General features: G+C 51.7%; 1 protein-coding gene across 1 annotated transcript in view; it reads right to left on the bottom strand.

Annotated features, from left to right (window-relative positions):
• Positions 1–8,589: 8,589 nt before the first annotated feature.
• The window catches only part of SPACA3 (sperm acrosome associated 3), a 40,434-nt gene continuing 33,868 nt past the window's right edge, over positions 8,590–15,155 (bottom strand). The window contains exons 4-7 of the mRNA XM_047757938.1: positions 12,358–12,647; positions 11,178–11,336; positions 10,672–10,750; positions 8,590–8,737 (exon numbers count right to left, since the gene is read on the bottom strand). Coding sequence (XP_047613894.1) covers positions 8,671–8,737; positions 10,672–10,750; positions 11,178–11,336; positions 12,358–12,544 — 492 coding nt within the window. The 5' untranslated portion in view covers positions 12,545–12,647 and the 3' untranslated portion in view covers positions 8,590–8,670. The remainder of the gene's footprint in view (positions 8,738–10,671; positions 10,751–11,177; positions 11,337–12,357; positions 12,648–15,155) is intronic.

Consider the following 15,155-nt stretch of genomic DNA (forward strand, 5'->3'; position numbering starts at 1 on the left):
TGCTGTAGTCTTTAAGCTTTTGTTTGTTGGAGAAATTATTTTCCCTTCTATTTTAAATGATATTCTTGCTGGACAGAGTATTCTAGGTTGCAAATTTTTTCCTTTCACCACTTAAATATATCTTGTCACTCCTTTCTGGCCTGTAGTATTTCTGTAGAGAAATCAGCTGATAGCCTTGCGGGGGTTCCCTTATAATTAATGCTTTCCTTTTCTGTTTCCTTTAGAATCCTCTCTTTAATTTTTGCCATTTTTATTCTAATATGTCATGGTGTGGGACTGTTTGGGTTCAACTTGTTTGGGGCCCTCTGTGCTTCCTGTATCTTGATAACAGTATCCTTTAGATTTGGAAAGTTTTCAGCCATAATTTCTTCAAATATATTTCCTATCCTCTTTTCTTTTTCTTCTCCTTCTGGAATTCCTATTATGCATAGATTGGCCCACTTTACATTATCCCATAGGTCTCCTATGTTGCTTTCACATTTTTTTCATTTGGTTTTCTGTCTGCTGTCCTGATCGGGTGATTTCCATTATTCTGTCTTCCACATCACTAATTCATTTCTCTGCATTATTCATTCTGCTCTTTATTGCCTTTAGCTCTGTTTGCATCTCTGCAAATGAATTTTCTAGTTTTTCTTGGCTCCTCATATTTTCCACTTACTTTCTAAAGGAATCTGCATTATTATTCATATCCTCTCTTAATTCCTGGATATTCTCCCTTAATTCCTTCAATATTTTCACTATCTCCCTTTTGAACTCAATGTCTGTCAGACTGCAGAGGTCTGTTTCATTGTTGACTGCTTTAGGTGAATTCTCCTATTGCTTTAACTGGGAATGGTTTCTGAGCTTCTTCATCTTGCTTAAGTTTTTCTTTTTCTGTGAGTTTAGGGAAGCCAAACTGTAGTCTTGGAGGGCTACCTCCATGCAAGAGCACCTCTTTGAATTTTCAGGGGGTCACTATTTATTTTTGGCATGGGAGTTTGGATATTTGCTGTCTCTTTCTTTGGTGCGAGCAGGCTAGTATCCCCAGGGTGCTGAGTGTGTTTCCAGGGAGAAGGAGACAATGGGTAGGGCCAGCAGACAGTGCATGGTCGCTGGGCTCTTAACAGCAGCAAGGACCTGCAGGAAGGTGGCACAGACAACTCCTAGTTGCAGGGACCTGGGAAATGATCGTGAGGCTTAGGCAGATTTATGAAGTGCCCAGAGCATTTGGCCATGGCAGCGGGAGGGTGTGTGAGTTCCCAGGGGAGTGAGAGCAACAACAGGTAGTGTTTGATTGCAATGCCCGCAATGCCCTCCTCTGAGGTGACTGGAGTCTCAAGTGGTGCCTGTTTACTGATCCCTCCTGGTGATGGGCCACGCCCAGCTCTGGAGTCAAAGATAACTGCAGCAGTTTGCCCCCGCCACCTGTAGACCATGAAAGAAACACCTCATCCCACTTAGCCCCCACAGGAGGGGCTGCACCAGCTGCTCCTAATTGTAGGTTCCTGGGATCAAGCATCTGGGCACTGCCCAGAGCATTTGGCAATGGCAGCAGCAGGGCAGGTGTGCTTCCAGGGGAGATAAAGCAACAACAGGTGGTGTTCCATCACAATGTCCTCCTCTGTGGTGCCCTGAGGTAGTTTGGACTGCAAGTGGTTCTTGTTCAGGGATCCCTAGTTGTAGTGGGCCACACCCACCTCTGGAGTCAGAGATAACTTGCAGTGGTTTGCCCCTGCCACCTGCAGACCACGTAAGCAGCAGCCCTTCCCACTTAGCCCACGCAGGTGATGCTGCACCAGCTGCTCCTTGTTGTAGGGTCTTGGGAAGGGACAGTGATCAAGTGTCTGGGCACTGCCCAGAGTGCTTGGCAGTGGCAGCTGTAGGGTGGATGTGTTCCCAGGGAGCAACAACATGTGGTGCTTGGTTGCACTGCCCTTTTTGCCAACCCCTGAGGTGACTGCAGCTGCAGGTGGAGCCCATGCACAGGCCCCCAGTGGTGGCAGGCCACGCCTCCCTCTCACCTGAGAGGACCACCCAGGTCCTTCCCTTCCTCCTGGAGATCACTCAAGAGGTACCACGTCGCACTGAGCCCCCAGGTGCACTCAGCCCACCCAAGAGGTGCCCGGCCACCCATAGCCTGCACAATAAGCGCCTGGTCTGCCATAGCCTGAGCAAGTGGCTTCTTGCCACCCATAGCCTGCAGCAGAGGCGCCCCACCCTCTGAGAGCACGAGCGCGGGCGCGCATGCGCAGAGAGATTCCAATGGCGGTCTGCCCCTCCTCCTCTCGCCAGGCCAAACAATGGCACCTTGCTTCCTCCCCAGGGACCAGATCTTTTCCAGTATTCCCTGTGCCTGGCGGTCCACTCCCCACTGTAGCACACTGCTCCCCCACCCGTAGCACACGGCTCCTTAGCCCCTCAGGTCCCCACACAGCCAACCCTAGTCCTCTCCCAGCACTGACCTCTGGAGCCTGAGCCTCAGCGCCCAGCCCCTGCCTCAGCGTCTCAGGCTGTGGTGTCCTGGGGTGGTGTCAATGGCCTCTGCGGCTCTCACTCCACTTTGCCCTCCTTCGTCCAGTGGCTGCACTTTTCTCCGGGACTTTGAGGGCCCTCTGATTCAACTGATCTCCTGGGAGGCGCCCTGCCCGCTGAGAGCACGCCCACGCATGCGCAGGGAGATTCCAATGGCGGTCTGCCCCTCCTCTTCTCCCCCTCCCCAACAATGGCGCCTTGCTTCTCCTGAGGACCGAAACCTCCTATGGGGTTCCCTCTGCCATGGCGTTCCTCTCCCCAGCCCATAGCACACCACTCCCCCACCCATGGCACACCGCTCCTTAGCCTCTCAGGTCCCCCCACAGCCAACCCTCATCCTCTCCCCGCACTGACCTCTGAAGCCCGAGTCTCAGCACCCACCATTGCCCAAGCATCTCAGGCTGTGGCTTCCGGGGCCTTGGTGCAGATGACCTCCGTGGCTTTCACTCTACTCTGCCCTCCCAATCCAGCTGCTGCGCTTTTCTGGGGGACTTTGAGGTCCCGCCCACTCAGCTGATCTCGCGGGAGCGCCACGCCCTCTGAGAGCACGCCCACGCATGCGCAGGGAGATCCCAATGGCGGTCTGCTGCTCCTCCTGTTGCCCTCCCCAACAATGGCGCCTGGCTTCTCCTGAGGGCCCAGACCTCCTCTGGGATTCCCTCAGCCATGGTATTTCTCTCCCTAGCCCGTGGCATACAGTTCCTTAGCCTCTCAAGCTGTCCCCACACAGCCAACCCTAGTCCTGTCCCAGCAGTGACCTATGAAGCCTGAGTCTCAGGGCCCAACCCCTGCCGGTGCATCTCAGGCTGTGGTGTCCTGGCTGGTGGTTCAGGTGATCTGTGCCACTCCCACTCTACTTTGCCCTCCTCAGTCCAGCTGCTGCGCTTTTCATGGGGAATTTGAGGTCCCTGAGTCTCAGCTGATCTCCTGGTTGGTTAGGTGGCTTCCCAGGAAGTGGGTTCCTTTTCTCTTGCACAGCTCTGGTACCACCACAAGCCCAAAGCACAGGTTTGAGTTATCAGTGACCTCAGAGGGTGAGATGAGTCAGTCAATCAATGGATTGATCAAATAATGGCACATAATCTCAGAAACAGAATCAGTGGAGTCTGCTGCAATTCAGGGGAAGGAAAAAGCTTTTCTTTGAGTAGCCTTGCCAGGACTAAGCCCGCTGCTTACACATTGCTGTTTAGTTGTTTTAGGTGGAGAGAGGCCAGAGTTCTTGTATTTTCCTCTCTCCAACTAAAAGCTGCTTTTTTAAGCTTCTGAACCATGAGCATGCCTAGTGAGAAATGGTCCACAGAGGGCCTCTGGATAGGTTCTTGGGGAGCTGGGAGAGAGGAAGGCAGAGGTAAGCCCTGCCCACAGGTGTGATCCTGGTGGTGATAGGCTCCCTCAGGTAAAGTTCAGCCCAGCCAGCTCGAGCCTGGGGCACAAGGAAAAGCCTAAGAACACAAGCTCAGAAATTTCAGTTGGATTTCGAGACCTAAACTCAGAGCAGAGGCAAGGGCCTCTGGAAAGCACCCTTGAATGAGCTCCCCTGTTAGGGAAAAGCAAGGAAGAGATTGTGTCTTTTCCCTTCCCTTGCTGCCCTCTGCCCTCCCAGCTACACCAAGAAGCCTGTCCTGTGTGGGGGGGGGGCGCAGGGGGGGCAGGGTCCTGCCCTGGCTGTGGAAGGACCAGGGCTGGCAGTACACACCCCACAGAGACAAATTCCTTGCTTCTCCCTAACAGGGAACTCAGAGCTAAACTCTCTGAAAGAACACAAGGGTACCACAAAGAGCAACCACTATTTCTTCCCCTAAAGGATATTCTTTTTTTCAATTTACAGGAGGGGAAAAGGCTAGCATTTGGCCAACTTTCAAGTTTTTTCTCCCATAATTGTTTAAACCTTTGGCACCTGGAGTTCCCATTGTGGTTTAGCGGGTTAAGAACCTGACTGGTACCCACAAGGATGTGCGTTCGATCCCTGGCCTCATTCAGTGGATTAAGGATCCGGCATTGCCGTGAGCTGCAGCAAAGGTCACGGATGTGCCTCTCGGATCCTGTGTTGCTGTGGCTGTGGCATAGGCTGGCAGCTGCAGCTCAGATTCACCCCCTAGCCTGGGAATTTATATATGCTGCAGGTGTGGCTGTAAAAAGACAAATAAACCTTTGGTACCTGCTACAGCTTCTGCGCTAGCAAGTCCTTACCAATGGTAAAAATGAATGAATGAGCAGAAAATGAGTATGAACAGAGAACCTTGGGGATGTGACTTCATCAGATTATTTGATGCTCATGGAAATTATGAGGGCCAAGGGGACCTGCATACGTAGGAAGCCACTGCAGTATCGCTTTGCAAACATCCCCATGGCCTGTTTCCTTGGGAATGTGACCATGGCATCCACCTCATGCAGGAAATGCACACACTCGTTCTCTGGCTAGAGTGGAGCTCCTGGACACACACCCATATTGACATTTCATTTGCTTCTGAGCAAGATTGTAATGGTGCTTATTGTCTTAAAAAAAAAAAAAAGTGATAATGGCTGCGAGCGATGCCTCGGGATGGGCGATTTGCCTCCTTAAAGCTGTTCTCCACCTGTGCTTCTGAAGGAAGTGGCTCGTGTGGCTAACTTAGCACCATCATGGGCCATTTATCTTTAGTGTAATTCAGACTTTGTGGCTTCTTTTCAAAAAGAATTTCATCCACGTTAAAAGAGGCCCAAGAGAAAGTGAACAGTGAGCACCGAAGCATCCTAGACTCAAAATGCCTTACAGGGAGGAGAGACAAGAAACAGCTGGAAGATGCCGGGAACACTCTCCAATATTCTGTGATACCCTTTATGGGAAAAGAATCTGAAAAAGAATGAGGAAAAAAAAAAGAGAGGAAACATCTGGAAGACTTCCCAGCACCGGGGGCGGTGGGGGTGGGCAGTGGTCTCTGTCTGGACTTCCTCACTCCAGGAGCATTTTCTGTGTGCCCACCACGTGCCAGGCACTGTGCTACCCACTGGGGGTTCATATGTCACGAAGATGCAACCTCAGGGCGGGGGTGATCAGAGTCTAGGCAGGCAGAGCTGGGCCTCAGACACACACACACAAAGAACCTGAGCAGAGGAGTTCCCATTGTGGCTCAGCGTTAAGGACCAGATGTTGTCCCTATGAGGATGCAAGTTCAATCCCTGGCTTCACTTAGTGGGTTAAGGATCCAGTATTGCCACAAAATGCAGCAAAGATCACAGATGCAGCTTGGATCCCATACTGCCATGGACTGTGGCGCAGGCCTCAGCTACAGCTCTAATTCGACCCCTGACCCGGGAACTTCCACATGCTGAAAATGTGACTGTAAAAAGAAAAAAAAAAAAAAAAAGAACCTGAGCAGAGAGACGACATACAGCAGAAGTGCACCAGGCACCAGGCACTCCTTGGAGAAGAGGCACTGGGCTCTCTCCCTGGCTGGAACCGAGCAGATTCTGGCTGAAGCCCTGAGAGGTGGGTAGAAGTTGCCGGGGAGGCAGGTTTGCAGAGGAGATATCTGAGCAAAGGTTTGGAGGCAGAGGAGAACATGGAGTGTCTGGGAAAGGACAGATATATGCTGGATAGAAGTGGGCCATCTCTCCACTGCCCTCCATCCACTGAGCCGTCCCACCCCCAGGGTCCAGCTGAGAGTTCAAGGGCTAGTCCAGTTATGGCAGCTGGGAGATGCTGCAGACAAAGCACAGCCTTTGCAACCTGACAGCCCCATCCGAAATCCAGCCCCACCAAGTGTATTCACCTTGGGCAAGTTCTAGAACTTGTCGGGGGCTCAGTTTCCTTCTAAAAAAGGGAGATGACCAACTCCACCTGCTGAGGATGCTCTGAGGGGGAATGAGATCAACCATGGGCAGTGGTGAGGTGATGCCTGACACATGGTACATCAGAGGTGATGAAGCCCCACCCTACACGCCAACTCCATCCAGAGTGGCTGCCATCAAAGCATCAGAAGGATTCCTGGCCACATAGAATAGAGGCTGATGCTCAGCTGTCAATAGAGGCATCCAGTGAGTGCTGGATCCCATTGAATGAGGCCAACTTGCCATAGTTTCCCATGCTAGCAGCTTCAGGCTAGTGTCCAGAGTGGGGAAAACCAGCCACATCCAGCTGAGTGTAAGGATCTCACAGGCAGAACACAGGGACCTCAGTCCAAGTGAAACACAGAGCAGAGGCTCCCTCAGCTCTCAGGAGCCCTGGCCCCTCACCTGTACTTACAGGTAGAAAGAGCTAGTTACCCCACCTTAGCAAGTTAATTATCCTCTGGGGTATTCACCCCACCCTTAGCACGAAACATTTAGAAAAAGCCCATTTCTAATTGGACTCCTGGAGCCAAACTAGTCCAAGAAAGAGGTGATTTGGACTTTTCTAGGGAGGTCTTTGGAGGTGATTTGGACTTTTCTGGGGGGGTCAAATTGGAGCTGTAGCTGCCAGCCTATGCCACAGCAACAGAGCCACAGCCAGAGCCGCATCTGCAAGCTACACCACAGCTCATGGCAACACTGGATCCTTAACCCACTGACTGAGGCCAGGGATCGAACCTGCATCCTCACGGATGCTATGTCAGGTTCTTAACATGCTGAGCCACAGTGGGAACTCCTGGACTTTAAAAAGTGACAAAACTTCATTTAATTCTCCCCACTTTCTACAGAAATTCCTGCCACTTTATCCAAGCCATCCCCCTTGCCCCTTTGCTCCTTCTTCCCGAACCCTCTCCTCTCCTCTTCCTCCTTCTCAGCAAACAGTAAGGAGGACACTGCTGCAGACCTCCAAGGAAGCCCTGGTCACCAGCACAGGCCGGACGGGTGCCCACCAGTAGGCTGGATCTTGGTACCCCCAGAGTTTAGGGAAACCAGACAAGAGGTTAGTGTTTCTTGAGGCCCCCCGACTCTGTGCCAAGCCCCATACTAGGTTATATAATTGGTATAATATATAACTGGTATAATATTGCAAGATGGCCTTTTATATTATATATAATAGTTGCTATATAATATACATTATATATTGTATGTAATTGTGTATATATTATATAATTATACATTATATATTATATAATTGTAATATATAATGATATATATCATTATATAGAATATATAATGATATATATATTTATATAAAATTATATAATATTGCAAGATGGTCTTATATAAACAATAATATATACTATTAATATTATTGTAATTATATACTATATAATATATAATGATATATATCATTATATAAAATATATGATATATATTTATATAAAATTATATAATATTGCAAGATGGTCTTATATAAACAATAATATATACTATTAATATTATTGTAATTATATACTATATAATATTCATATATAATATTAATATATAATATGTAATTATATACTATATAATATATAGGGAACGTATATATATCTATAAGATTGTATATATTATATATAATTATATACTATTGCAAGATGGCCTAGTTTAGCTCCCCTTGCCTATGAGGAATGTCCCCATCAGAGGCGGAGTGACTTTTCCAAGGTCAGGCAGCCGGGAGAAAGGAGAAACCCCACTGAGCCAACTTTCCACAAATTGTGCCAAATCCCATTGTTCCAAGATGTGGCCACGTGGAAGGTGAGCAGGATTTAGAGGAGAAGCAGCCAGAGTGGTCCCCCTGAGAGGTAGAGATCTCCCCTTGAGGGCTCAGGAGGGGCTGTGGTTCCAGCTAGAGGGAAGCCTGGGGCCTGACAGCTAGTGCTCAGCCCACACCACTGAATGAACTGTATCCATACTGCAAGACCATATCAGGACCCATTCATTCACTGATTCTACCAGGGTCAGCTGAGCGCCTGCCATCCATTCAGGATGCATCTTGCATGCATCAATCATATATTCAACAGGTTCCTCTGGGAAACTCGGACAGGCATGGGCAATGGAGGCACTGACACGCCCCCTCCCCCGGGCCTCCAGGAGACAAACCCCACCCCACCCCCAGGCTTTTGGGAGGTCAGCTGAACCCCAGCCCATGGGGACAGTGAGGAAACCCTGAGATGCTTCCAGCTCCAGCACACCACCTGGAAACACAGTGAGAGCTGAGAACCACGCTTACGTTAAACTCTATTTTATTCACTGACTTGCCTTCCCAGGCCTGGGTCGAGAACCAACCCACATCTCCCAGAGAGGATCCTATAAGTCACAGCCATCGACCCAGTCAGTGAGGTCCTTGCCCTGGCAGTGGTGCCTCCAGGCCTCCCTGAGAATGGAAGAGGGGAAAGAGGAGAGACCAAATCAGCTGCGGTCTTTAGTCTTTGCTCAGAGAAAAACAGGAAGGAGGCGTGGGCTCTAATTCAGAAGTGAGGTGAGGGGAAGAGAGGTAGCCAGCTGTGTTAACAGCAAAGAACCCCCCTGGAAAAAGTGCAAAAAGAGAGAGCATGGCCCTTAAAAACTTACCTGTCTAGCCTCCCTAGTTTACCAATGGAAATACACAGTCAGTTTGCTCAGGGACACCCAGAAGTCCAAGGCAAAGACCTGGAGTCCTAGGGTCCAGCACCCCAGTCCAAGGCTCTCTTCCTACACCATGTTCCTTCTGCTGACATTGCTGCCACCATAGGTGTGCACAGCCCTTTACAGTTTACATAGCACTGTCACATCCAGCACACATGTATCTGCCACGCCCCCCTCCCCCAGCAGCCCTGTAAGTTAGCTTGGGCAGACACCATGTTCCCTATATTCCAAATGAGAAGCTGAGACTGAGTTGCAAAATTACTTGCAAAATGCACCTACACCCAGTTCTCTTTGGCTACCAACCTGGGTCTTTCAGTTGTTGGTAACTACAGTTTATAGGCTCTTTTAGGACCGTTGCCTTGTTTTGTTGTGACATGAGCATCTTGAGGAAGATGAGCAAGATCCTGGGGTCCTGGGGTCCCAGGGGTTCCAAACTTGGGTAACTAGTGTCCTCTATGACGTCAATGTCAAAGGGATCAATGGTTGGTTTGTCTCTTCCATCGGATTGAGACCCTTGAGGGCAAAGAACTGGGTCTCAGTCAAGTGTGAAGCCCAGCACCCAGCACAGAGCCTGGCATGGATGAAGTCTCAGTGTGAGCCTTTGGAAGGAATAAACAGCACCCTGCCTGCCTTCTGGGACTACTCACTACTAGCCTCTGCCACCTCTCAGAGGTTGTACATGCCGCAGGTTTACTCCCAGAGCACCAAAGAAAGTTGTTCTTTGATTTGACTCAAAAGAACCTGTTTCCTCCATCCCAGGGTGGTGTCTCCAAGGCCTTGAGCTCAGCCTGCAGTCACTCTTCCTGATTTTATGGCTGCGCCTTATGTCCTGCTGAAGCTGCCTTGTTCCAGATTCAGTTCCGGGGGCTTCAACTATCCTCAAACCAACACACCTCCCAGGCTGTGGCCACTGGCAAGGCCCACCTTGGACCTTCTCTATGTTCACAGTCATTTTCAGCTCCTTCCCTCCCCTCTGCTCTCCCCCCCCCCCCAACCCCTGCCTGTGGTCTGTCTCCTTCCTTCTGCTCTTAGGCTGACATTTGAGGCCCTCCAAATGACCTTGCCAGCCCTGTCACTATTGTATCTACCCTTAGTTCTGGAGGATTTTACCTCCCCCACATTCTGTCTCCTGCTGGACTCCCATCCAGATATAGGAGTAAAGGGAGGCTGGAGACTCCACATAGGGCAACTCTCATCACAGGAGATCAGGAAGCTGTAGGGCCACTGCTTTAGGGGCTCCATAGATCTTAGTCCAATCCCCCAACAGAAGCTCATCCAACTCCCTTGCCTGGGAGGATAGCTTCAAAGGCCATCTTATGGGAACAAGGTGGGAAAAGAGAAAGCTAATGGGGTGAGGCTCCAGAACGCCCATCCAGTTTTCTAGCAGGGAAGCTCTTCTTTGATCGGTGATACATCTTGAGAGTTTATACAAAAGTTTATTTATAAAAAAGATGCCACCATTAAGAAACAAACAGACAAGGTGTCCCAGACCCTGGTCTACTAGACCTGTAGGCAGGCATCCCAACATGGGAAAACCTTGGAAGAACCAGGCTTGGCTCCGTGAGGATTAAATTGTGAGGCCATGGAAGGGAGCTTGGGAGAAAGAGGACACTCGGATAAGGTTAGTTTCTGGCTGTGGGCCTGGCCATGTGGCCCTGGGGAGACCCAGCCTGCATCACTTACCAGGTCCCCAGCCCCTTGGGATCTTGAGCTATCTTCATGGCACAGATAATAGTATCCTTGAGGTTAGGATTCAACAAGTCTGGGGTAGGAGGCAGAGGAACACGATGAGGGAGCAGGAGATGGAGCTGGACATCCAAGTCTGTTTCTGTCTATCTCTATGTCTCTCTCTCTTACACACACACACACACACACACACACACTCACTCACACTACATCCTAAACCCAGTCTTGTCTCTTGACCCCTGTGGAAGCACAGGTCTCACTCTGTCACTCCCCACTCCCTGGGGGCCATCCGCATCCATGCCCATGGCTCTCAGGTCAAGGTCCCATCTCTGACCTCAAATCAGATTCATGAAGGACCACCCCTCATCAATCACCCCACCCCACTCTCCTTGGGGGAACCGGCAGGCTGTGGAGGGTCCCCACTCAGACATAAAGGCAGGAGGAGCAAATATGGGTGAGGGCCCGGCTCCAGCCAGCCCCAGGCACATGCAAGCCCAGCCTACCAGAGCAGTACATCTGGCACAAGTTGGGGACACTGGGGTTGAGATTTCTGCACCACTTCCGGCTGTTGATCTGGAAGATGCCACTGTTGGTGCTTCCATCTGCTTCGTGGTCCACAGCAGCTGTGTTGAAGCCACTTGCGAAGTAAGCCAGACAGACCCCTGCAGAGGGTGGGGACACAGGCCTGCAGGTCAGACGAGCCATGGTCAAAGCCAGCCCGGACCAGAGAGCTCACCACACATCACATATCAGCATCTCCGAGCCTCGACTCCTGCTTCCACATCATCAGGGCAGATGCCCTCCCACCTCCTTGAAAAATGAATCCATCAAAGCTGGGGTCGGGGTTGGGGAGGATGAGTGACTTCCTCCAGGTAAGTCAGACAGCAACCAAATAACAAGAGGCAGGACTGGACCACTGGCCTCCTGAGGCCCCGGGCCAGGAATCTTCCCGCTGTCTCACATAGTAGGACCCAAGAAATGTCGGTGGAATGAATGAACAAGAGCTCCGTCTTTAGAGACAGGCCCAGGAAGGCACTGGTGAGACCTAGAGAGGGTGCTGGAACTTGAGAAGAAATGAGTCCAGGTGAGGCTGTCCTTCCTCCAGCCTGAAGAGTTTGGTCTCATCGCTTTGCTCGGTTTGCCCTAAACTTTGTTGCGACTGTCTGATTCTGGTGGTCAGGATTTGGACTCAGGTTAGGGTACAAAAATGATCCTTTGCCTTCCGCTCTCAACTTTCCCAGCGGGGGAGAAAGTAAAGGGTGATTCTGATCTGCCTGTAAATAAATAGAATCCCTTTTTTTTTTTTTTTGGTCTTTTTGCCTTTTCTGGGGCCGCTCCCGCGGCACAGGGAGGTTCCCAGGCTAGGGGTCCAATCGAAGCTGTAGCCACCAGCCTATGCCAGAGCCACAGCAACAAGGGATCTGAGCCGCATCTGTGACCCAAACCACAGCCCATGGCAACGCTGGATCCCCAACCCACTGAGCAAGGCCAGGGACGGAACCCGCAACCTCATGGTTCCCAGTCAGATTCATTAACCACTGAGCCACGATGGGAACTCCAAGAGAATCCTTATTTTACAAAGGGGAACTGAGGCTCTGAAAGCCATCAGAGCCACACTGCTTGAGGGATAAGGAGGGAGGGGGAGAGGGAGCCTGAGGCCGTCCAGGGAGGTGGGGTCCTCACAGTTAGCCAGGCTGTATCCTCGGAATCCATCCAAGCCTAAATCCTGGAGCAGTCTGGCCAGCTCGCAGCGACTGTAGACCTTGGCCTGGCCGGAGGTGAGCAGACAGCTGAGCAGAGAGGCCAAGGTCAACAACACAATCCCGGGTGGGCACGGCCGCCTCCTGGGAGCCCGGCTCCGGGCTTCCATGTGGGCAGCAGAGGCGGAGCCCCTGCCACACTGGCTCAGAGCTGCGCTTTGAGAGGACAGGCGGCTCAACAGCCCTGAGGGATCCACTCACCGAAGGCTCCCTCTGGGAAGAAGAAGGGAAGCAGGACCTGCGCGGAACTGGCAAGTCGAACAAGGCTCCCGCCCTGCCAACCTGCTCCCACGCAGGTGATAACGCATCACCCATGCCTCCAAGAGCCAGGACAGGATTCCCCAGCCAGGACCCCTCCCTTCCAATCCTTCTCTGTAACCCTTGCCCCGGAGGCTAAGAAAAGAAGAGGGGAAAGGAAGGGAGGCAAATATATTTTGAGCTCCAGACATGCCATGCATTCCTAAATCCTGAAGCCCAAGATTTTACAACTAAACCAGTTTATGGCACTCCAGAGCTCCACTGGGGTATGGCCACGAGCAGACGTTCCCAGAGGGAACGGCCGAGCTGTGTGAGTGTAAATCAGTCCCTCCGCCCCGGTGCCTTGGAAGCTCTCTTCTAGCCCTGAGCCGCCCTGTCCTGGCCTGAACTGAAGCCACGTCTCCCCCGGGGCCCTGCCACCCTGCAGTCTCTCAAGAGGGGGCTGCTGTTTCCTCCCACACACAGCGCTCCCCCGAGGCGGGGGTGAAACTCTCCTCCACGCCCCCGCCACCGGGAGGCTTCTAAACCATCACCTTGGAAAGCCCCGCCCCCTCGAAGCTTGCCTCACCCCGCCCCCCCCCCCGCCTCCCCCGATGGGTTTGCCCTCCACTCCTCTCATCCCTGGCTCGGCAGGCCAGTCCCCAAGGTCATGAAGAACATTCACACCTGGTTGTGACCTTGGCCTCCACTCTGTCTCAGCCACCCGCTCCCACGGCCGTGTCGTCCCTGCATCCCGTCTTTGCACCACATCCCCTGACGTCCCCAGCCTCGCATCTGTCCCCGAACGCCTCTGACATACCTTCCACGTCTCTCACCATCTCACCGCCCCCCCCCACACACACACACACTTGCCCTCCACCTTCATAGACTCCAAAGACGAAACACCGCCTGCCTCGGGAGTGGGTGGTCCTGCGATGTGCAGCCCCCGGCCCTGAGATGACAAGGGTGTGCTTTGCAATAAGCCTTGTCTCAGGGGGAACCCTGCCTCTGTGTGTTACACCTCTGACCTGGCCCCTTCCCCAGCCTCATTTTCTTCCCCTAGAAAATGAGGAAATAAGGAACACCTGCCTCGCCCGGCTGTGGCGAGGAAGAGTGAGAAAGGAAAGGCACAGAGAGAAGCGGACTCTTTGCACAAGAACAAGGCTGGTCATGGTTTCTCTTTTGCAGTGCAGCTGGCACTGGTGCTAAGGCTTGGGTCAGCGTTTTCTCTGTTTCATTTTCCTCAGAGGGTACGCACCACCGTCACTACCACCCTCAAGCCCCCTCCCTGCCCTCTCTCACCTCATCTCCTGCCTCACTGAGAAAAACAAGGTGGTCACAGGTGAAATTTCCTTCCTCTCTCTGCTTTCCCTTCATCCCACTCACAAGCGCCTCAGTTGGCTCGTAGAGGACGTGCCTCTACCCTTAGGGAACCCATCTTTCCTCCCAGCTCAGCATGTCATCATTTCCCATCTCTCAGCCCTGTCCCACCAGCTACCTCCATGCTCTCAGCACCGCCAGCATCACCTCTGCACCAGCTCCCACTGTCTCTACAGGTACCAACCCGCCTAGGGCTCCGGCTTCTAAAATACCTTCCCTGGACTCCTTATCTATAGCGAGCCATCCCTCTCCCTCTCTTCTCATCTAAACTTCTGGGGGAAATCTACAGTTTTCTCGCCTCCCATTTTTCAACCCAGTGAAATATAGTGTTGCCAGCACAACCACCAGCTTAACACTGTTCCTCTCAGTCCAACGGACCCTCATCTGCTCCCTGCAGCCTTGCACACTGCCGCCACTCTTGCCTCTCTCTGGCTTCTATGATGTTCCCTTCCTTGAAAGCTATTTCTTCCATTTCCCCTTGATGGAATCCACTTCTGCCCTGGTCTTTTCTTTTCTTTTCTTTTTTCTTTCTTTCTTTCTTTTTTTTTTTTTGGCTTTTTGCTATTTCTTTGGGCCGCTCCCGTGGCATATGGAGGTTCCCAGGCTAGGGGTCGAATCGGAGCTGTAGCCACCGGCCTACGCCAGAGCCACAGCAACACAGGATCCGAGCCGTGTCTGCAACCTACACCACAGCTCACGGCAACGCCGGATCGTTAACCCACTGAGCAAGGGCAGGGACCGAACCCGCAACCTCATGGTTCCTAGTCAGATTCGTTAACCACTGCGCCACGACAGGAACTCTTTTTTTTTTTTTTTTTTTGTAGGGCCACACCTACAGCATACGGAGTTTCCCAGGCTAGGGGTCAAATCAGAGCTTCGGCTGCCAGCCTATATCACAGCCATAGCAACACAGGATCTGAGCCATATCTGCGACCTACATCACAGCTCATGACAATGCCAGATCCTTAACCCACTGAGCAAGGCCAGAGATTGAAACCAACGTCCTCATGGATACTAGTTGGTTTTGTTTCCAGGTACTCCATCTGCCTAGATCTTAAATGCAGATGTGCTTCCTAGGCGCTTCTCCCTTGAGCCCTCCTCTCT

This window comes from Phacochoerus africanus, chromosome 14 (assembly GCF_016906955.1).
Source record: "Phacochoerus africanus isolate WHEZ1 chromosome 14, ROS_Pafr_v1, whole genome shotgun sequence".
Taxonomy (NCBI): Eukaryota; Metazoa; Chordata; class Mammalia; order Artiodactyla; family Suidae; genus Phacochoerus; species Phacochoerus africanus.